The sequence below is a fragment of the Podarcis vaucheri genome, assembly GCF_965113315.1.
Source record: "Podarcis vaucheri genome assembly, chromosome: 5".
In the NCBI taxonomy this organism is placed as follows: Eukaryota; Metazoa; Chordata; class Lepidosauria; order Squamata; family Lacertidae; genus Podarcis; species Podarcis vaucheri.
This window is the reverse complement of record NC_138763.1, coordinates 77346986-77369799: the sequence shown is the minus strand read 5'-3', so window position 1 is coordinate 77369799 and position 22814 is coordinate 77346986. Positions and strand designations below refer to the sequence as shown.

The 22814-nt window shown below is 46.3% G+C and overlaps 1 protein-coding gene and 1 long non-coding RNA gene across 14 annotated transcripts in view; one reads left to right on the top strand and one right to left on the bottom strand.

The window, feature by feature from the left end:
- The window catches only part of FAM13C (family with sequence similarity 13 member C), a gene marked incomplete at both ends in the record, with an annotated part of 86031 nt that overhangs the window by 56955 nt on the left and 6262 nt on the right, over positions 1–22814 (bottom strand). For 5 of the 13 annotated variants that reach the window (XM_082222425.1, XM_082222426.1, XM_082222429.1 and 2 more), the window contains one exon: positions 12034–12171. The exons of 2 other annotated variants lie outside the window; for them this stretch is intronic. In XM_082222425.1, coding sequence (XP_082078551.1) covers positions 12034–12095 — 62 coding nt within the window. Of the gene's footprint in view, positions 1–6707; positions 6831–7906; positions 7990–12033; positions 12172–22814 lie in introns of those variants that run through there. 6 more of the 13 variants (XM_082222417.1, XM_082222423.1, XM_082222424.1 and 3 more) reach the window with 3 other exon arrangements.
- On the top strand, positions 6964–12173 carry LOC309532359. Its single transcript, XR_014219810.1, has 3 exons — positions 6964–7075; positions 8848–9038; positions 12042–12173. It is a non-coding gene; the product is annotated as an uncharacterized lncRNA (long non-coding RNA).

Genomic DNA, 22814 nt, shown 5'->3' with positions numbered 1-22814 from the left:
TTAGTCAAATTATTATTAACAATCAACCTGGCCTGCTGCTCTTTATAGATTGCCCTGATACCCTTCAGATAGGGGCCTCTTATACCCACCTTGTCGAGTTTTTGTAGCAGGAATTCCCAAGACACACAGTCAAAAGCTTTTTCTGCATCGACAAAGATAAGGGCCGCTGGGACATCTGGTCTTGCCTCTAAAAACTCCATAATATCTAATACATGCCGGACGTTGTCTCTCAATTGTCTACCCGGTAAGAATCCCACTTGGTCTCTATGTATATATCTATTTAGTAATTTTTTGAGTCTGCTTGCCATAATGTCTGCGAAGATCTTATAGTCGCAATTTAATAATGAGATTGGCCTATAATTTTTTAAATCTGTCTTTTCGCTTTCGGTCTTAGGGACTAATGTAATATACGCCTCCTTCCAGGAGCTAGGAATCCTCCCTTCTCGGAGAGTATTATTAATTACCTCCGTTAGTACCGGCACTAATAGATCTATCATTTTTTTATAATATTTTGCCGGTAGGCCATCCGGACCGGGGGACTTCCCGTTCTTCATTTTATTAATAGCGTCCCGGACCTCTTTTACAGACACCGCATTGTTTAGATATATACAGTCCTCTTCCGTAATGAATTTCCTTTCTTCTCGATTTAGATAGTTCTCTATTTCTACACTGCTCTCTTCTCCTTTTTCATACAGCTTTTCAAAGAAGGCAACAAACCTGTTTTCAATATCCTCTGGATCTTCTATTACCCTTTCATCTATTATAAGTTTATTAATCACATTTTGTTTCCTTCTTTTCCTAAGCTGCCAAGCAAGTAACTTCCCCATTTTATTTGCCGACTCAAAGTATTTCTGTCTCGTAAATTTAATTTTCTGTTCTACCTCTAGATTCAGAATAGCTGAGTATTGGGACCGCAGCACCCTCACCGTTTGATTGGTTATTTCGTCCGTCGGATCTAAAGCAAGTCTTCTTTCATAGTCTCTCAATTGTGCTAAAATATCATCCTTCTTTTTCTCCCTTAACTTCTTTCTATAGCTATTTTGTTGTATTAGAAAGCCCCTTAGGACGGCCTTACCAGCATCCCAAACCAGCTCTATTGGGGTATCTCTATTTAGATTCGTCTCCAAATAATCTCTCAAAGTTTTTTTTGCCATATCCAGTACTTCCTCATTTTCAAATAAATATTCGTTCATCCTCCACCTGAGCTGCCCTTTCAATTCGTTTTTAATTTCCAAGGTCAAGGGGCAGTGATCCGACAGGGTCCTGGGTAATATCTCACATCTCTTAACTCTCCATACCATAGCCCTGGTCACCCATATCTGGTCAATCCTACCCCAGCTCTGGTGTGGCTCTGAGAAATGAGTGAACTGTTTTGTTGTGGGGTTCCGATGCCTCCAGATGTCAATTAGATCTAAATTTTCCACTAACTCATTAAATGAGTTAGGGAGCTTCCCCCTGTTTACGTTCCTTTGGTTCTCACTTCTATCTATACTCGGTATTGGGACCCCGTTCCAATCTCCCAACAAAATTAACTTATACGGTTCCAATTCCAACAACATACTTTCTAATTTTCCAAAGAACTCAGTTCTGTTTGTATTTGGTGCATAGACCGACACCACGTTAATTCTTTCCCCTCTAAAATTTAATTGAATACCTAGTATTCTACCTTCTTCATCTTTACAGATTAGTCTTGGTTCCCACCTTTCTTTAGCATAGATTACCACTCCTTTTTTTTTGTTTACCTCCGAGTTTACAAATTCCATTCCTAAGTTTTTATTCACCAAAATATGTTTATGTCTCTCTGCAATATGGGTTTCCTGAAAACAAATTACATCGTATTTTTTATTTCTCAAAACTTTTTGGATTTTATTCCTTTTAATTTTCTCATTCAACCCATTCACGTTCCATGATAAAAATTTTAAGGTATCCAACATTGTCTTAGTTCTCTAACTGCTTTACCTCAAATCAAAATTCAAGTTAAAAACCGATGCCTTTGCTTCCTAGGAACCCCTCCTCTTCAACCGCCCCATCTCCCACTGCGGCTTCTTCATCTTCATCTCCAGAGTCTAACCCCCTCTCTCCTTGGCCTTTCACACTTCCCTCCCTCTCTTCCTTCCTCTCTCGCCCATTCCCTCTCACCTCTTCTTTACTTCGTACTCTATATTCTGTCCTTCCTAACTCTTTTTCATATCTTCTTAAAAACTTCTCTGTTTCTTGTATGTCCATTAGTTTAAATTTCTTATCTTTATAAAAGAAAGAAATCCCCTCTGGGAACTCCCATCTATATTCTATTCCATTTCTCTTTAGAGCCGCGACCACTTGTCTGTAGCCCTCTCTTTTTCTTAATAATCTAATTGGAATCTCTTTATAAATGATAATGGGCCTCCCTTCAATTCTAAGTTTGTTACGGTAACTCGTCCTTAATATTAAATTTCTCATTTCAAGGGAATTGAATATCACCAGACAGTCTCCCAAAAATTTGTTAGTTTTTAGATGCTGGGGTCTAGACATTCTAAATGCATTATCGATCGTTAAAGCTACCTCTTCCTCTGCCAAACCCAACCAATTAGAGAGCTCCTTAGTCATTTTCTTTCTTACATCTTCATTTCTTTCTTCTGCCACCCCTCTGAATTTTAAGTGGAGCTGCTTTTGTCGCATGTCGGCCATAGCAAGGTTATCCCAAATCTTGTCCTGTGCCTTATTTATTTCGCCCAACTCCTCCCTCATCCTCCCCGTTTCTCTTTTCTGTTCCCTCATTTCTTTCTGTAATTTCTTATTGGACTCCTCAATCATTTTGGATTTTACTGACAGATCTTGAATTTTGGATGAGAGTTCTCCTACTGCCTCCTCTATTTTTTTGTCAATCAGGTCTTGCATATCCCCTAGCTTGTTTTCCATATGTGTTTCATTTTGTTTAAATTCTTCCTTTATTTTGATCCATAAGCTATCTAGATCTTTAATCTCCTCCTGACGCGATGCCTTTCTTTCTCCTGGGGTCCCGCCCATTCTCTTAAGGTCCTTCCCCTCCTTCCCCATCATTCTTTATAACACTCCCCCCTCCCAACCCTTCCTCCTTTCCTCTCAAGGAGCGTTCACCCGGGATAACCTATAATGAATCTAATCTGGCAGTACCTTCTGCCCCTGTATATAAACACCTAAGCACATAAACACCTAAGCACATAAACACGTGTCAGCATATATGGGCCCTGGCGAGGCCGCAATTCCCCGGGATACTCTCTTAACTACAAGAAATGTAGGGATACAAAAGATAAGGGGAGAGAAAAGGGAAAACCGTGGGGAAGATGCCAATCCAGAAAATGGCGCTTAGTCACTTAATCCGCTCACAGGCCTTGACCTTCTCTTTTGCTTCTCTTAGTCCTCTCCAGGTCCTTTACCTGCTCTCACCTACGTCCCACTCAACATCCAATAAGAGGAGAAGGAGAGAAAGGAGAAAGGGTAGAAGGTCAGGGGAAGGATAGGTTTGCTCTTAAACGCGTAGTTGTCCTGCACCGTTTCTCCCCCAATACATTCAAGCTCAGTCCTGGTTAATATACACCGACGCTTCGAAAGCTTCCGACACTCCTCATTCAGACCCAGTCGCTGAAGAGTGCTCTGTATGGTTGGTTAGGCTCAAAGCCTAGTTTCTCCGTTAAAAGCCAGCTTCTTAAAATGGCTTAGAGTAGTACCCAAATCAGCTGTTGGCGTCACTGCTTGGAATGTCTTTTATATGACTCAGGTCGCAAATCACATATCAAACCCTTGCCGCATCTCCCTTGTCGTGTTCTTACCAACTTATCTGGATATATGTCCACAAGGGAGTCAATAGCATTGAAGAAAAGAAAAGTCAAGAAAAACAACAACGTAACCAAAAGAAGGAGCCTCTCCGGAGGACTTAAAAGAAGCGTTAATCACAGTTTATGTCCCAAGATTAGCGTTGAACTTGTTTAGTATACCTTAGTAGCGTCCGTATAGGCGTTGTGTTTATCTAGTGTAGTAGTTTAATATAGTCAATAAAAATCGTTGTGGTCTATATTTATTCTCAGTTCGGTTCTAACTCATTCAGTCAGACTGATTACTAACCTCCTCACTCCTGCGACTCTCTTTCTGCGCCATCTTGACTCCGCTGCTGAGGAAAATCCCGAAATAACAAACAAAAGTTTAAAAAAAATACCCAGACGTCTCCTAGCTTCTCACCAACTGCGCGCTTAACTAGTAAGCGCTTTGAGCAAAGAAGAACCTTTTCTCACGCTGGAGACCCCGTTCTATCTCAAGAGAATTCCAACGCTTTCGCAGTTGAAGCTCCAGGCGTTTCGCTGTGGAATCGGCACTTCCCAATTTGCGCTGGCGGTCGCCGATCTTTCACGCTCTCTCTGTCTTTGCCAGAAAGGCTAGGACGACCGCGTCCACGCTGCGGGTTGCCTCACCCCCAAGGGTTCCCCCCCTGAGGTTTCGGGGGTGCGCTGCGCCCTTGCGTCTCCCCCACACTTCCACAGCGCCCAGAAAGCCGAGAGCTAGCTTTCTGCGCTTCCTCACTGCTCGCGTCCGGAACCGGAAGTCCAGCTCTAACATTTTTATTTTATTTTATTTAAACAATTTATATACTGCTTAACTACAATCGTTTTTAAGCAGTTTACAAAGACAGAATACAAAAAAATAAAAATCAGTTCAAACTATAAAATCAAACTTCAACAAAAATGCCTGCTAAAATTAAAAAGAAGCCTTCAATAGGTGCCTGAGGCGCAGTAGAGAAGGGGCTTGTCTGAGCTCGACTGGAATTGGGCCCACAGTACTAAACACACATCTCCTGGTGGATATGAGCTGAGCATACAATCTATGGGGGGGCCACTGACTGTTACTCCCCCAAAGACCTCGGTGAAGGGGCAGTCCTTGAGGTATCCTGGGTCCAAATCATTATGGGCCTTGTAAATTAATACAAGAACCTCGAACCCGGCTCAGTAGTGTATAGGCAGCCTCTGCAGGCTTTTGAGCACTAGGTTAATACAGTGGTGCCTCGCAAGACGAAATTAATTCGTTCCGCGAATTTTTTCATCTAGCGAATTTTTCGTCTTGCGAAGCACGGTTTCCCATAGGAATGCATTGAAAATCAATTAATGCGTTCCTATGGTCAAAAAAAGTCCAAACAAAGCCAAATTTGTTACAACAAGAGTTTATTAAGTGCTCTTTAAAGTCACACATACTGTAAAGAGCATTTCAAAATTCAAACCCAGAATTTTTTTAAAAAAACAGCAGAGTGGCCCAATGGTCACAGAAAATCATAAAAATGCAGAAAAAAACCACAAGCTTCCAGATTCTTGCAAACCCCTCCCCAACTGTTCCCCCAGCCACCCAGCACACAGAAATTCAAATCCAGAATTTTTTTAAAAAAACAGCAGAGTGGCCTAATGGTCACAGAAAATCATAAAAATGCAGGGGGGAAAACCACACAAGCTTCCAGATTCTTGCAAACCCCTTCCCAACACCAAGTCATTGAATTCCAAACACCCCAACCCGAAATCCAAACCCCCCCAAAAAAAGTTTTAAAAGCTTAACTTACCAAATGGCTGCAAAAGAAGTTTTGGAAAACCTTCAAAAATCACCCAAGTCTTTGAAAACCTCAAAAAAGGCTACTATGTACACTGCGTTCTATGAGTTGCTCCTCGAAGTCAAGTCACAACTGTATTAACGGTGTTAAGAAAAAGGAAACAAACTTGCAAGACGTTTTCGTCTTGCGAAGCAAGCCCATAGGGAAATTCGTCTTGCGAAGCAGCTCAAAAACGGAAAACCCTTTCGTCTAGCGTGTTTTCCGTCTTGCGAGGCATTCATCTTGCGGGGCACCACTGCAGCACCAGACTATATAGTCTGTCCTCGTCAACAGTCTGGTCACAGCGTTTTGCTTGGAAGTCTTTATCAAACGGATTGCTATCATCATGCAGCTGATGGTGACTCACATGGGAACTCTCAGCACGCTGCTAATCATCATCCTTCTAGGAATATTACATATTTATATACATTGCAGCTGGGAATGTAGCAAACGCACCACGGCATTGCCGTGATCTGAAGCATCCCCAAGGGTAGCATGTGCTGAGTTCTAAGTGACCTTAGGTGTAAAAAAAGGGGAACAACAGCTTTTGCATTAGTAGTGGGAAACCAGGTATTGGTTTTCCAACAGAATCTCTGCTGCAGTAGAGAGAAGACCTAATACTATCAGGAGACTGGTATCTATGTAGCAAGGGATACCAGCAACAGTGGCAGGCAGGCATCAAACAGAGCCCAGAAGACCTGAGACAAGATCTTTTGCACAAATGAAGCACACCTCACAACTTTAAGACTGCCTGAAAATGGCACACTGAAGGGCATTAAGCACTATATTAGGCTGGGCAATTTCAGGGCTGTGCTAATGTACATGCCAAGGAAATATGTTTTCAAAATCCTGTTGCCATGTTGGCTGCACTACTGATGAATTGACGTACGGGTTTATAAGAACTTGAGATTGCTGCACACTGAGAGATAGAATTGTCATTATAAAATACATGTAACACTGTGGTCTTCTTCACTCAGAACCTTTAGCCAGTGCAGCAACCAAAATATCAGCAGGAAAATAGCTTTATATAAACTTCCTCAAGGCCCCACAGTCTGGAAAGTTTTGAAATATACCATGTAACTACAATGTAAGGATTAGAGCTTACTGCTCAACCAGAACCACTCACATTTTGCCATAGACATTTCAAGTAAGTGCCCCCTTTTCCACTCCCATAGAACCTAGCTCCCCTTTCCCCAGCAATTTTCCAATAATTATTGTTGCTGTTGTTACTACTTATGAGAATGTAAACTTGCTCACTTGGCATTGCCCTCACATTGCTTGTCCTCAGTGGCCTTGTTACTTAAGTTCAAAAGTAATGGGCTACACAGGATTGTGATGTCATCCTTTTCACTACATGGTACCTGATTGGCTGGAGACACCCATGGGACCAATCGGAGGAGGAGGGCAAGGCAGCAGCCATGGGGGACAAATTGCACCAAACCAGCAAGAGCCAGAAGCAGCAACAGAACAAAACAAAACAAAAGGAAAAGAAGGGTGAATGCTTGTACAATTGCAATGTGTTTTTTAGGGAGGGATTTCTACCTCACTGAATTCCATTTTTACATAGAATTTGAAACTGAGCAATATTGGGTGATTATTTCTCAATAACACCTAAAATTAATATGGAATAAAATAGAAGACTGCCCAAATATTTTTACTGTGTAACTGCATGGTCTCTGGTTGTCACCAGCACACTAGGGGCAAGACATGACAATCATTTGCATGACAAGACATCTGCAGGGCTTTCAACTGTCTGTGTTGCAACTATGTCGTTTCGGGGCTATTTGGGATTGTTTTTGGACCTATTATGAGTCGCCAGCCTACAAAATGCCCCCACAACACTGCCAAAAACAAAGCAGAGGTATGAATGAGTAAAAACCCACAAGGAAGAAGCTGAGTACCCATAGTGGGTAATTCAAAAAAATGAGCTATGACACTTTATACATCCTACAAGGAAAAAAAGAGAACGCTATTTTATATCCAGCCTTTGAAGGTTAAAAGCAAGCAGTTAATATATTCACAAAAAATCTAGGAATGATCCAGGCAGTTAAGTGTCCTGACTGCCATGGAACTTAAATGAGGGAGAGGCCCAAGAGTCTCCAAAACTGAAAGCCAGCACAGGGATCCCATTCAGTAAGAGAGTCAGCACTGCATGTTCATGGCGCATAAGGCTATGTGACTACTAGTCATCATGGCTATATAACAGTCATGATTCTAAGGCAGTGTGCCTTTGAATACTAGTCACTTGGGATCAGATGGCTGTTGTGCTCATGTTCTGCTGCCCATGGCTTCTGGTAAGCCACTGGGCATAGCTATTATGATTACCTCATGTCCTTGTGCATGACAGGAGCTAGCCGGGGACTGAGAAAAACGTGCCCCCATTGTGTTATTTGCCGTTCCCTGCCCATGTAGCGATGGATTGTGCTTTTTAAGTCATGAAGGGTCACCAACCTTTTCAGGCCAATGGGCAAATATGGAATGTTGAGGAAAGTTCTGTGGGCGCCAGTCACAAAATGGCCGCCACATCTACAAGAGCAGAGACGGGAGCCACAAAAGGGTGCAGGCCTGTCCTCCCCTACCACCCAAATCAGCAGGAGGAAATGGGGCCTACCTACGCCAACCACCAATGCGCTCGCTCACAGGAAACTCTTTACACATCTCCTCTTGAGAAGCACAAGATGGAATCCAACACAGCCCTATGGAGATTGTTCTGTCAGTGCACAAGCATTTCTACATATCTGGGAGAACAATTCCCCCCACACACACACTGTTCTTGGGGTTCCCCTGATCTTGCAGAGCAGATTTGGGGAGGTGCAGGGAGTGGGGGGTTGGCATGGGGGGCGGTTGAAGCCTCCATGCATCAGCCAGCAGAGCAAGGTAGTTAAACCAATTCATCACGCTACCCTCCCTTTATAAAGTGCATCCCCAAACTGACCGGAAGAGAGAAATAATGTGTGTCAGAGAGGTGGGGGGGACAGATGCCCCCCCAACTATCCATGACGCACCACATGTCACCCTCAGGTGGGGGGAAGGTTTCCTACCCTGGAGGATAGCATTATAGAATAAAGAATTACACGCTGGTTGATTTACAGAAAACCCAGAAAGCAGAACCACTATATTACAGCCAGGGGGAGGGGAAGTCTGCCAAAGACATACAAAAAAATTAAGGACAAATAAAAAAAATAATCATTTACGGTCAACACACATGTATGCAAACTAAGTGACTGTCATTTACCTACTTATTATTTTGCTTTAGTCTTTTTCAGGTTCCGCCACTCTGAGGCACCTACCATTTAAGGCCGAATAGCACAAGACACCAGAGACTGAGTTTTAAGTATTCAGGCCAATGGCACTTGCGAGAGTTTGATCCTTTCCCCTCTGCCAGTTTTCTTGATCTATGGTAGCCCCCTAAAAGCTGCCATTATTTTGCCCCTGGGAAAAGCGCACAACTATGCAAGTATGTCCCATAGCAGAGCCAACGGCAGCTCGGGGGTGGGCAGGCAATGTAAATGGGGAAATTGGCATACAGGGGAAGCTTCTCCGCTCTAGCCGATTTTCAATGAAAACTAAAACACCAGGAAACCAGGCCACTCCAAGACGTGGTGCTGCGTGAAGCTACAAACAACCAACTACCACCCCATTGCCAGCTGTAGCAAGCACTGCTCTATAATGGGTAGAGTGGTGGTGGTCAGAAGGAACAGCCAGGGGCTGCCCCAGAGTGTCTGTTCCCTCTGTCTAACAGTTGGGCTGGACCTGTTTGCAGGTGTCCTACATCTTCAGCTGCTACAGAATTGCTTTCTGAAGATGCCTGAATTTATTTCTCCTTCTGAGCCTTGTGAACTTGGAAACGTAATTTGTTTTTTTAGAGGGGAAGCAATTAAAAGCAAATAGGAGGTGTATCAGCAAATGGGAGGATACAAAGTAGTAACTGCTTGGCTTTAGTGCTTGGGTCGGAGATACAATGTCTCTGAAAATGGAGTTTCCAAAGGCTAGTAGCCCTTGATGGATCCTTCCTCTCTGAGGTTTTCTAATCTTCTTAAGAGCCATCTGAGGCAGTGCAACCTTTGTTTTCCAAAGTTTCCAAAACTGGTACAGTGGTACCTCCGCTGGTGCACGGAATCCATTCTGGAGCTCCGGTCAGATCCCGAGGAATTCTCAACCGGAGGTGCCTGTTCTGCGCATGAGCACGGCGCACAGAGCACTTCTGCACAAGCGCGCATGGTGGAACCCTGGAAAAATACTTCCGGGTTTGCACAAGCAAACCCTGGAAAAATACTTCCGGGTCTGCACAAGCGCGCATGGTGGAACCCTGGAAAAATACTTCCGGGTTTGACGCGTGCGTAACCCAAAGGATATGCAATATCCTAACCTGATACCCAAAGGATATGCAATATCCTAACCTGATACGCACAAAGGATGTGCGTATCCAGAGGTACCACTGTTCTCCTTTTGATCACTGGAAAATTGGTGGATGGGTTGGAAGGTTGTAGCATGGCATATCAGCAAGTCTAGAAGTAACATATGCTTTGAGAAACTCTCTCAGGCAGCTGGTACGTATAAGGCTCTAAATCTCAGGGTTATGGGTTTGAGCCCCACATTAGGCAAAAGATTCCTGCATTGCAGAGGGTTAGACTAGATGACACTTGTGGTCCCTTCCAACTCTACAATTCTATGATTCTGCCCCTTGCAGGGGGCAATCTATAGATCAACAGGATTTCCCACCTTTAAAAATAACAAAAATTAAAGCCCCTACCTACAGGAAAAGGGGGGAATCATATTACAGTCAATACTGCTGTGAGGGGGAGATTTAAACCCTCCACCCAACCCTCACAAACACAATTTTCCAGATTTATACACAACAACACCACCAACACCTTATTTGCTGGGGGAAAGCATACATGTCACATATGCAAGGTCTCTCCCCCTAAATAGAAGGGGTGATTAAAACAGGGGGGAAGTTAACTTCCACTTGGCCACTACTGTAGTCACAATCTGATTTGCCATCCTGCCCCAACCCACAAAAAGACCCTGTTCACTAACCCCCCAGTAGTGATGTGTCCAGTAGCACCCTCAAATACCTGGGAAACCCATTTCTCCCCAGCATCTGTCATTCAGAAGCAAACTGGTTCTGGTTCCATTTATCCATGGGCGTAGCCAGGAGGGGCAGAGGGCAGCTGCCCCCCATTGACCATTTGTGTTGCCGATAACTCAGTTCTGTCCCCCTCCTAACATAAACCTTACCCCACCCCAAATAAGTCCTGGCTATGTCTATGCATATATCTAATGTCACACACTAACAGGTGTGCACAGGTAGACCTTGGATAGGGCAAGTGGGAGGAGCTTGGTGTGGGTGGAGTTGAGGGGCAATGGGGTAAGGGTCTGACTTGGCACAATGTGTAGGCCTTGTAGCACTCCCACTTTTCAGAAGCACCTGCTGGCAGCACTGCTTATTGCTAATGAAACAATACATATAATCTCTCCTGCAGTAACTTAGTCTCAAAAACACACCTTTATGCATGTGTTTAATGTATTTTGTTGCATTCCCACCATTTCCACAATGGAAAACTGTACTCCACACATAAACAAATCCATAAATTGTTTCCCTGCTCCTGACCTTGCTGAACCCTCATGTTTCCTAGCTCCAAAAATATAACGGGGGGGGGAACGTGATGCAAAAATAGACCACAATATTCCAGGCATGGCACATGCTCTAAGAATCCACAACTGCAGCTCACAATAAACTCAGCAATATTCAGATATGAAAATGACACCTTGAAGGAAAGCAGCATCAAGGGGGTTTTAATAAAATAAAATCTGGGGTCATTAATAAAATAAATGCATGCATTTTCCCCCCACACTGTGCATTAACTCCCAAGAAGGCGAGGGGTGGGGTGGGGAGGGCGGATTTTGCCAAATCTGCAGGAATTCAGCGGTTTCCCCTGAAAACATGCTTTATGGTGTGGTTCTCCCCCCCCTCCCTCCCGCTCCTGCCGTCACTTGCTACAGAGCTCATGTGCTCTCCTAACCCTCACGTACTGGCTCGCCCCGATTTACAACCAGCTGGATCGTCACCCTCTTTTCTCTCGAGGCGTGCCCTAGGCATAAAACTCCTCTCTGCAGAACCGTGCGAATCAAAAGCAGGAACCCCGCCATCCGCACCAACGCTGACACCCGTACTAGAGGTTGCCAGGCGCGTCCAGCTGGTAAACAGTTAACTACTCCCTGCACGTAGAGAGAGGTTGCTCGCTTATTGTGTTGCAATTCGGCCGGCTCGTAATTTAATGATGACTACGGGAGGGGACATGTCCCCCCCCCCCTTTCCTTTCCTACCTGCCTTCCATGCAAAGGGTTTGAGCAACGTATCCATTGGCCAAAAAGCATACCGTTGCCATTCATCATGGGGGGGGGGGGTAGGCAGCCGGGGGGCAGCCACTGAAAGCAGGCACACTTACTCTGGCAGAGCCGAGCTGCTGAAGGAATGGTCCTGGATGCTGAAGCAGAAGCAAGAAAACATCGGAGGGGCTGATCAGAAAGGCGGGCAGGCTGCTTTTCCGCCTCCTCCTCCTCGGATCCTTCTCAGCGGCTGCAACCCATGCAGAGGCATGGCACGGCGAAGGCGAGATTATCCTGCGGGCGGGCGCGCGCGCCGGCTAGCTCGGCGTACACAAGGCTGTGTCCTGGCCTCTTCTGCACATGCTCACCATCCGAGGACCCCCTGGGATTTCTGCGTGTCAGCCTTGCTGGAAACCACAACGCCCATCAGGCACTGCTGCTGCTGCTGCGCTGAATGAAGGTACAGAAACAAGGACTAGGCGAGGAACGCGCCCTTGCGCGCGTCTTGGGGAACTGGGGGGGGGTGGCGGGGAGAGGAGGGGGCAGCCCGCGCGCGCACCTCGATCCCAGGCTTTTGGCGCGAGCCTCTCGCCACACTTGTCGGTCCCTGCGGTAGGTGCGAGGATCAGGATGGGCTCCCTTTCCTCCCTGCCGCCAGGATGAGTCATCTTCGGAGATTCCCTTTCGCAGGTTCTGCTCGGCATCGCGACGCCTCCCGGGAGACAGAGCGAGAAAAATATCCCGCGCCGCTTGGAGAATTAGGAGGAGGAGGAGGAAGCGCGCTCACCATTGCAATTATGGCGATTCAAGAGGTGAAGCTGTTTCTCTGTGTGTGTTTATACATGTGGTGAGAGAGAATTATAACATTGTATAGTTGGAAGAGACCCCGAGGATCATCTAGTCCAACCCCCTGGATTGCAGGAATCTCAACTAAAGCATCCAGGACAGATAGTCATCCAACCTCTTCTTAAAAACCACCAGCTCCCGAGAGAGTCTATTCCACTGTCAAACAGCTCTGTCAGAAAGTTCTTCCCGATGTTTAGTTGGAACCTCTTTTCTTGTAACTTGACGCCATTGGATTGAGTCCTATCCTCCAGAGCAGGAGAAAACAAGCTTTCTCCATCTATCTGAAGAAGTGTGCATGCACACGAAAGCTTATACCAAGAACTAACTTAGTTGGTCTTTAAGGTGCTACAGGAAGGAATTTTTTTATTTTTATTCCATCTTCCATGTGATATTTGAAGATGGTGATCATCAAGGGCGTCTTACCCATAGAGGATAGTGGCACGGGGTGCCAGGTTCTGGAGGGCGCCAGGGAAGAGGTGGAGGCTGGACGCGACGCCTCCCGGCATCAGCTCGCCACCCTCGCCATGCCACGCCGAAGCAGCGCCACGCCCAGAGCCTCCGTCTGCCATGGCCACCACGGCACAAAGTGGCCAGCTGAGCTGGGAGGTGCTGCGTCCAGCCTCTGCCTCTTCCCCGCCGGAGGAGCCACCCTCCAGCTGCTGCCCTCCTCCTCTATAGCCCCATTGGCAGCACCGTCCTCCCTAAAAAAACTCTGGGAAACCGGGGGGGGGGGGGCACCGGAGGGAGCTTTGCACCACGGCGCCAGATATGCTTAAGACGGCCCTGGCGATCATATCTCCTCTTAAGTCTCCTCTTTTCCAAGCAAAATATACCCAGCTCCTTCCATCGTTCCTCATAAGGCTTGGCTTCCAGACCCTCAATCATCTTGGTCGTCATCCTCTGCACACATTCAAGCTTGTCAATAGCCTTCTTAAAATGTGACACCCAAAACTGGACACAGGACTCCAGGTGTGGTCTGACCAAAGCTGAAGAGCAATCTAACTAAATGAATTTCAATAGAAGGTCATATTGAATCCTGATTCTGCCTTCTCCATACACTTGATCTTTCACAGGGGAAGAAGAAGAAGAAGAAGAAGAAGAAGAAGAAGAAGAAGAAGAAGAAGAATTGGTGTTTGGGGAAACAGAGGTTGCTGCACTAAATCTAGAACACCATGTGTACCTGCAGAGAATAATCTGTCTATATCCTGATCTCCCTCCCCAAGAATAAATAATCTGAAATGTAGGTAGGACAGGCAGGGGCGCACCTAGGGGTTGGAAGCTTGGCTGCCACCAAGGGTGCAGGCCCAGGAGGACACAAAACTCTCACCTCTCTGCTCTGGCTCAGAGTGGCCTTTCCTCCCATCACCAGTCCAAAGGATTGGCTTTGCTTGCTCTCAGTGTTGTGGTCACCAAAATTTGATAGGTTTTGTGCCACAGTGATGTCATCACATTCCATTTATAATAATAATAATAATAATAATAATAATAATAATAATAATAATAATAATAATTTATTATTTTACCCCGCCCATCTGGCTGGGTTTCCCCAGCCACTCTGGGCAGCTTCCATAGAAACCAAAAATACACTAAAATATCACAGATTAAAAACTTCCCTGAACCTTAAGATGTCTTCTGAATGTCAGGTAGTTATTTATCACTTTGACATCTGATGGGAGGGCATTCCACAGGGCAGGCGCCACTACCGAGAAGGCCCTCTGCCTGGTTCCCTGTAGCTTTGCTTCTCGCAATGAGGGAACCGCCAGAAGGCCCTCGGCGCTGGACCTCAGCATCCGGGCAGAACGATGGGGGTGGAGACGCTCCTTCAGGTATACTGGGCCGAGAAACATACTGGGAGCCAATGTAGGTCTTTCAAGACCGGTGTTATGTGGTCTCGGCAGCTGCCCCCAGTCACCAGTCTAGCTGCCGCATTCTGGATTAGTTGTAGTTTCCGAGTCACCTTCAAAGGTAGCCCCACGTAGAGCGCATTGCAGTAGTCTAAGCGGGAGATAACTAGAGCATGCACCACTCTGGCGAGACAGTCCACGGGCAGGTAGGGTCTCAGCCTGCGTACCAGGTGGAGTTGGTAGACAGCTGCCCTGGATACAGAATTGACCCGCACCTCCATGGACAGCTGTGAGTCCAAAATGACTCCCAGGCAGCGCACCTGGTCCTTCAGGGGCACCGTTACCCTATTCAGGACCAGGGAATCCTCCACACCAGCCCGCCCCCTGTCCCCCCAAAACAGTACTTCTGTCTTGTCAGGATTCAACTTCAATCCATTAGCCGCCATCCATCCTCCAACCGCCTCCAGGCACTCACACAGGACCTTCACCACCTTCACTGGTTCTGATTTGAAAGAGAGGTAGAGCTGGGTATCATCTGCATATTGATGGACACCCAGTCCAAACCCCCTGATGATCTCTCCCAACAGCTTCATATAGATGTTAAAAAGCATGGGGGAGAGGACGGAACCCTGAGGCACCCCACAAGTGAGGGCCCAGGGGTCTGAACACTCATCCCCCACCACCACTTTCTGAACACGGCCCAGGAGGAAGGAGCGAAACCACTGTATAACAGTGCCCCCAGCTCCCAGCCCCTCTAGACGGTCCAGAAGGATGTTATGGTCTATTGTATCAAAGGCCGCTGAGAGATCCAGCAGAACTAGGAAACAACTCTCACCTTTGTCCCTAGCTCGCCAGAGATCATCAACCAGCGCGACCAAGGCAGTTTCAGTCCCATGATGAGGCCTGAATCCCAATTGGAAGGGATCCAAATGGTCCGCATCCTCCAGGCGTGCCTGGAGTTGTTCAGCAACCACGCGCTCAATCACCTTGCCCAATAATGGAAGATTTGAGACTGGGCAATAGTTGGCCATACTGGCCGGGTCTAAAGATGGCTTTTTAAGAAGCGGTTTAATGACCGCCTCTTTCGGCGGATCTGGGAATGTTCCCTCACAGAGGGAAGCATTCACCACCCCACAGAGCCCATCGCCCAGCCCTTCCCGGCTTGCTTTTATTAGCCAGGATGGGCAAGGATCAAGGAGACAGGTGGTTGGTTTCACGCGTCCAAGCAGCCTGTCCACATCCTCGGGGGTAATGGATTGAAATTGATTCCATGCAACTTGACCAGACAGAGCTCTAGCACTCTCCCGCCCCAGCCCTGCTCCCACGGTGGTATCTAGCTCCTTCCGAATATGTGTGATTTTATCTGCAAAAAACTTTGCAAAATCGTTGCAGGAGATCTTGGGGTCTTTACAAGGCCCCGGTGGTAAAGGTGGTTCCGTTAAATTGCGAACCACCTGAAAGAGTCTCCTGCTACTATTTTCTGCAGATGCAATAGAGGCGGTGAAGAAAGTCTTCTTCGCCGTCGCTATCGCCACTTGGTAGGCTCGACGTTGAGCTCTAACCTGTGTCCGGTCAGATTCGGAGTGAGTTTTCTGCCACCGACGCTCCAGCCGTCTCAACGATTGTTTCATTGCCCTCAGATCCGTCGAAAACCACAGGGCTGTCCGGGCTCCATGCAATCGGAGAGGGCGCTTCGGAGCCAGACAGTCAATAGCCCTGGTTAACTCCGCATTCCAGCGGACCACCAGGGAATCAGCTGAAAGGCCATCACCATGGGATAAAACATCCTCTACCACTCTCTGGAAACCATTTGGATCCATTAAGTGGCGGAGGCGGACCATCAAAATTGGTCCCACCTCCCTTCAGAGAGGAAGGGTCGCGGAGAAGTCCAGTTGCACCAGGCAGTGATCTGACCATGGCACTTCTTTTGTTTCACTTTTACTTCGTGTCAGATCACCCACGTCACTAGAGGTGAACACCAGGTCTAAGGCATGTCCATGACTATGAGTTGGGCCAAACTTATTCAGGGACAGCCCCATGGAGGCCATGCTTTCCACGAAGTCCCGAGCAGCCCCTTGTAAGGTCCTGTCGGCATGGATGTTAAAATCCCCTAGGACAACCAAACTAGGTGTCTCCAGGAGAAAATCTGCCACGACCTGAAGCAGCTCGGACAGGGAATCCTTGGTGCAGCGGGGAGGTCGGTACACCAAAAGGAATCCTGTACTGCCCCTATTGCCCAACTTCCAGAACATGCACTCAGAAAACTGGATCTTCCCAGTAGGACGCCTGGTGCAAGCTAGTGACTTCCTAAAAATCACTGCAACCCCCCCTCCCCGCCCACATGACCTGGGTTGCTGTGTGTAAGAGAAACCTGGTGGGCAAGCAGCGGCAAGGACAGGCCCATCTCCTTCCTCCAACCAGGTCTCTGTCACACATGCCAGGTCAAATCCTCCATCCACAATCAGGTCGTGGATGGCAGTGGTTTTATTCATCATTGACCTGGCATTACACAGCAACACCTTCAGGTCATGTGGGTTTCCCCTGTTGATTCCAGTATCCATCCGGTCAAGGCCAGACCTGGAGGCAGGGATAGTCTTCAAACAACGACTAAACCTGCCTCCTCGGTAATGACATGGTCTGGTCTTAGCGTAACTCCGCCTCCTGCCCATGATCACCAAGATCAGATGTCCCAGTGCTTCCCCCCCTGTGGAACTTGTCCCAGCCATCGTGTTGGCTGGGGCCCCACTCCCAGGCAGCCCTGATCCCGCCCCCTTAAAAACAAAACACAAACTATACAGAACCAATAAAACAACAACAACAACAACAAAAGGAACAAAACAATTATACTAAAATTAATCCCCAACCAAATATCCATCCTGGACATTTCCTGATAAGTTGGGATCACTTACAGAAGACAAAATCCCAGGTAAACACAAACGGCACTAAAGCAATAATCGTAAGGGAAACCAGAGGCTATAAATGCCTGTGAACACTTGGGCAGTGTGTGAGAGAAATTTCACTGTTTGGCAACCCACCCACCCCCTGGATAGCTTGCCCTTAAAAAAAAACCAAGGGGGGAAGAAAACATTTTACCTCAACAATATTCAAGGATGAAAATCAATGCAGGTCTGTTTCGTACACCATGTCTGTGCTATGTGATAAAGCCGCCACATACACTTGTAAGGAATATTTGTCCGAAGCCAGTGGAGTATTCAGTCCTAGCAACAGAATAATGATATTTGTAATCTGGGGGAATATTGTAAAATGTTTGCTCAGCTGGTGCATAGGCAGCACAGTGAATACTAGAGAAATCCACATTCCTTGGTACACAGGAAAGCTGAGCATCTCTGCTTGGTTGCTTGCGGCATTTGATGTCAGTCCTACAAAGCATGATTCACAGTGATTGCAGGCAGTAGCGGAAGAACCCTCTCCGGAACCGAGGTGGGACGCTGAGGGGTGGGGCAAACCACCCGGTGACACACGCACGGCAACCATACAGGCTGCCATGCGTGCGAACTCCGTATGGGCCGCTGCTCACGAGCGGCAGCCCATACGGTTGCCGTGCGAGAGGCATCCCGGACAGATGCCCGTATGGATGGCGCGCAAGAGCCAGCAGCCCATATGGATGCCACGTGAGTGGCGCCCATTATGACTGTGCGCACCCTTGGTCACTCTACAGCTGGAGGGAGGCAGGGGCCATCTTGTCACACACACACACCCAAGTGGCACCCGTGGCAGCCCGCCCCTTTCACCCCCCACTTCATACGCCCCTGATTGCAGGGCCTTTATTTTTATGTTATTTTTCACAGAACCAAGATTACTTCTACTGAACTGCCTCCCACATTGTCTCTTAAAGTTCACTGTCTTTTGGAGTAAAACACTCCAATGGACAAAAACAATGGACAGCGTTAATGCCAATGGTTCTTAAACAAATCATAAATTGCTTTGGGGGGAAATCAGACGATGATAGTCTCTACAACCTGCCATTCACTACTTAAAAGAATTTTGAAGTCAATAATGAATAGGCGGTGGTTATGGTTATTTGTTATAATTCTTTGGCAGCTGTTAGGTTGGCTGTCTAGTGTTTTTGATCCAGGTTGCATTCACATTTAAGAGGGGGGAGGGGCTGAACTGCAACTCCCATCATTCTTGCAACTGGCCATGCTTGCTGGGGCATGGGAGTTGTAGTTCACAGCAACATCTGAAGGGCCAAAGATTCCAAACACCTGCCCTAAGCAAACCTTTAGCCTGAATCAGAGTAGGAGGTTCTTCTTCTGTCTCACAAGGAAGTTGTGGCTGTAACTTAATGTACGCATTTAACAATTTAATAATTAGTACAATGAAGCTTCATTGCCTTTGATCTTATGAGGCTATTTACTCAATAATAATTACTTGTTTCTGTTTACTACATGGGCATAGTTATGGTTTAATGTGCACAAGTTGTTTACAAGACTTTGCAGAGAGGGTTCGTCTGATGAGAAATTCCAGAGCTTAAAATCTATGATTAATGAACAGATTCCACAGATTAAGTGATGAATGCTTTCAGCTCTGCTGAGAATATTACTTGTTTGGGTTTCACTGCCTTATAATTCTCCAGAATGGCCATGGGCCTCGCTTCCTGTTTGCAAATAAGGTTTGCAAACAAATCTGCAGTTCTTCTCACTTCACTTTTTTTTGGAAGGGTTACTCATATTTATACATAGTGCTAACAGCACTGACTAAAACCTCAAAGGAGAAATATTAACAATGATGTAAGATGCTGTAAAGGTGCAGAGTAGGAGATAAGAGTTTTAGCATAGAAATGACTAACCAGGATTTAAGGGTTTAAAAAAAAAAAAACCCCACAGAGAAAAGCACACGAAGCATTATGGTTTAGTTTTTTAAGTAAAAACTTTGACTCTGTTGTACTTTGGCATTTTGCATTTGAAATCTCCAACATGCTAAAAGGGAAAGGAACTGGGAGTGTCACAAGAGTGACGTGTTCAGTGTTTCCACCAAATGAGAAAAAAGAAAAGCGCCCCAGTGCATGGTTTAAGTTCATGACTTACATCTACAAAGTCTTGAGCTCAATCTCCAGCATCATCAATTAAAAGAATCCCAGGTTGCAGAAGAGGGAAGGGTCTTGCCTGAGTTTATGGAGAGCTGCTGGCTTTGGGACCCTGGCTGAGGGTGATGGAAGTTTCAGCCCCAAACATTTGGAGGGCACAACATGGTACGGCTGGAGAAGACAATCCTGGACTACATAGACCAGGTGTGGGGAACCTCTGGCCCTCTGGGTGTTGCTGAACTATCATCATTCCAAGCCACTGGCCATGCTTGCTGGGACTGATGGGACTTGTAGTTCAGTAACATCTGGAGTCCCAAAGGTTCCCCACATTGGTCTGTGCCAATGACCTGACATTATGCTATATAAGGCAGCTTTGTAGTTTGTCTCCACAATCTTAAACAAACTTAACTGTGTTAAGTACCACTGAATACAGCGGGATTTACATCTGAGTGAACAAGCCTAGGATTGTTCTAACCAGGTTATAGTTCTGCACCTGTCTCCCTTAGCCAATTCCATGGAGGCTATGGACAGGGTAGATGAAGGAAAGTGTCCTCTCCACTACCACACATCCATGTCAAGTGGTAGGTCCCTTAGTAAGTCTCCTGCTCCATGTCACAGTGAGACACTGAGGTAATATCCATCACCCGGGGGTATCTGGGGTGTCCCTGTTCACATACTGAGTTCAGTATGAATGCATACACATTTAAAGATGTCAGCAGTGGCCTGTTGCTGTTTTTTCTCAAGTGGGCTTCGCTTTAGAACATATGGACATAAGACGAGTCGGCTGGATCAGGCCAGTGACCCATCTAGTCCAGCATCCTGTTTTCACAGTGGCTAACCAGATGCCTGTGGAAACCCCACAAGCAGGACCTGAACAAAGCAGCATTCAAAAGCATTACTGCCTCTGAATTGTGGAGGCAGAGCATAGCCATCATTTGAAATTCAAGATTTTTCACCCGGAAATGCATTACTTTACACTTGCATTTGCCATTTTGCTGCCCGTTCACTCAGTTGGGAAAGGTCCATTAAAAGCTCTTCATGATCTCTCTCTTGTTTTCACAACCCTGGAAAATTCAGTACCCTCAGCAAACTTGGCTACCTCATGGGTCAGTCTTAACTCTACATCTCTCCATTCAGCGTGCCTGTCCCATTTCGATGTGTGCACAGTTTTGCTGCCCAAGTTGCTTTCCGCCACACATTTCACAGAATGAGGACACGTTTTACCTCAAGACACTTGGTCATTTAGCAGTTCAGGAAAAAAGCTTTGATCATGCATCCCCTTTAATATATGTATTTTTTCCTTGCAAGTGTCAGGAGGAGGAAATTCTATTTCACCAAAAGCAGGTTCTCAGCAGAGCATGACCTAGAGGCATACATAAGCAAGAATCTAGAACAAGCAAGACAAAAGGCAGCTCGCTAAAAATAACCCAGCTCTTCATTTTTCTCTATGTGGAGCATTGTGCCAGCAGGCTTTCTTATTCACTTCAAGGAGACACACACACAACCTTTGGCACTTCATGTCCTGCTGAAAAAGCTGAGGATTCTATAGGTAGGGCAGCCTTTTGGGCACAGAACAGCCCCCGCTGCCCCAAACACTGCTGGATCAGTAAGTATTGATATCTCCATGCTTGGGTATGGCTGAATCGGCCTCTCTGTTTTTTCAGCACATCTTACATAAATGCATCCACTGTAATGCAATAACGCAAGACAGAAACATAGCAATTTAAATGTGAAGACAAACATCACACCTAAACAAATGGGTGGTGTGGCTGCCTTTTGTTGGACGCATATTACCCCCATATTCTGTATTGATCGCTTATCCCGGGTCCAACAGCTTCTCTCTCTCTGCTTGCTCTGGTTAACCATTAAATCAAGTTTTATGAAATCCAGGGGAAACCCAGAGAGATTTGCTCCACTTCCTAAACTGCTCTGAAAACAGCTCTTAAATGGGATTCCTCATACTTTTCCCTGGAGTTGCATTCTGGGGCAGTCCACCTCTTCACCTTCTTTCCCTGCCTCTCCTCAAGAATCATTTTCCAGTTGTCTTTCCAACTTCTGAACAGAGCTCTTCTGGTCCTTAGCATTGCTGACCCAACTGATCACATGATATATGCGCAAAACACGTCTGCTGCCTTTGAAGTTCATTGTTTCTTTCGATTTTGCCCTCATTTGTTTTAAAGATACATGCAGGTCCAGCTATGTGAACGTAATCCCTTCTCGATTCTCTGACTTGCTGTTTCTCCTACTCTCTGCCACAGCTGCGCAGAGCTGAAGGAAGAATAAATGGGAAAGCGGAGGCTTTCACGAATCTTCCTCAAGTAAAAGCTTAGGCAAAAATCCCAAGAACGAACACCCAGCCCTGGACCAAATTGAAAATGGGCCAAAGAGGTATGGACTTACGGGAAAGTGTGGCTCGGCCCTCAGTAACATAATCAGATCCCAATGTGGTTTAATATGAAGTTGGACATCTTTTGGAGAAGGATAGAAGAGATCCTTAATTTACAGAGAGCTCAGCACACATCCCACTCAGACCATTAGGTAAAGGTAAAGGGACCCCTGACCATTAGGTCCAGTCGTGACCAACTCTGGGGTTGTGGCACTCATCTCGCTTTATTGGCCGAGGGAGCCGATGGACAGCTTCTGGGTCATGTGGCCAGCATGACTGCTTCTGGCGAACCAGAGCAGCGCACAGAAATGCCGTTTACCTTCCCGCCGGAGCGGTGCCTATTTATCTACTTGCACTTGATGTGCTTTTTAACTGCTAGGTTGGCAGGAGCAGGGACCGAACAATGGGAGCTCACCCCGTCACAGGGATTTGAACTGCCAACCTTCTGTTGGCAAGCCCTAGGTTCTGTGGTTTAACCCACAGCGCCACCTGCGTCCCTATGCAGACCATTAAGAGGCCCCAATTTGTTTTATCATTACAGATTTTGCACAGTTCTATTAAATCCAAATTGTGCAAAAGTGCATTTATTTTTAAATAAATGAACAAGCAAACTGCAGTCTGATCCTGCAAGGTAACAGGGAATATTTAAGGAGGAGGCCGAAAACAAAACATAACCCCAGGTTATTCTCTGCCAAGCTCCACTCAGAAGCAGAATATCAATAAAGATGGTGAGCAAAAAAAGGGGGTGTCCTTCATTGAGCATGCAGAAAAATCATA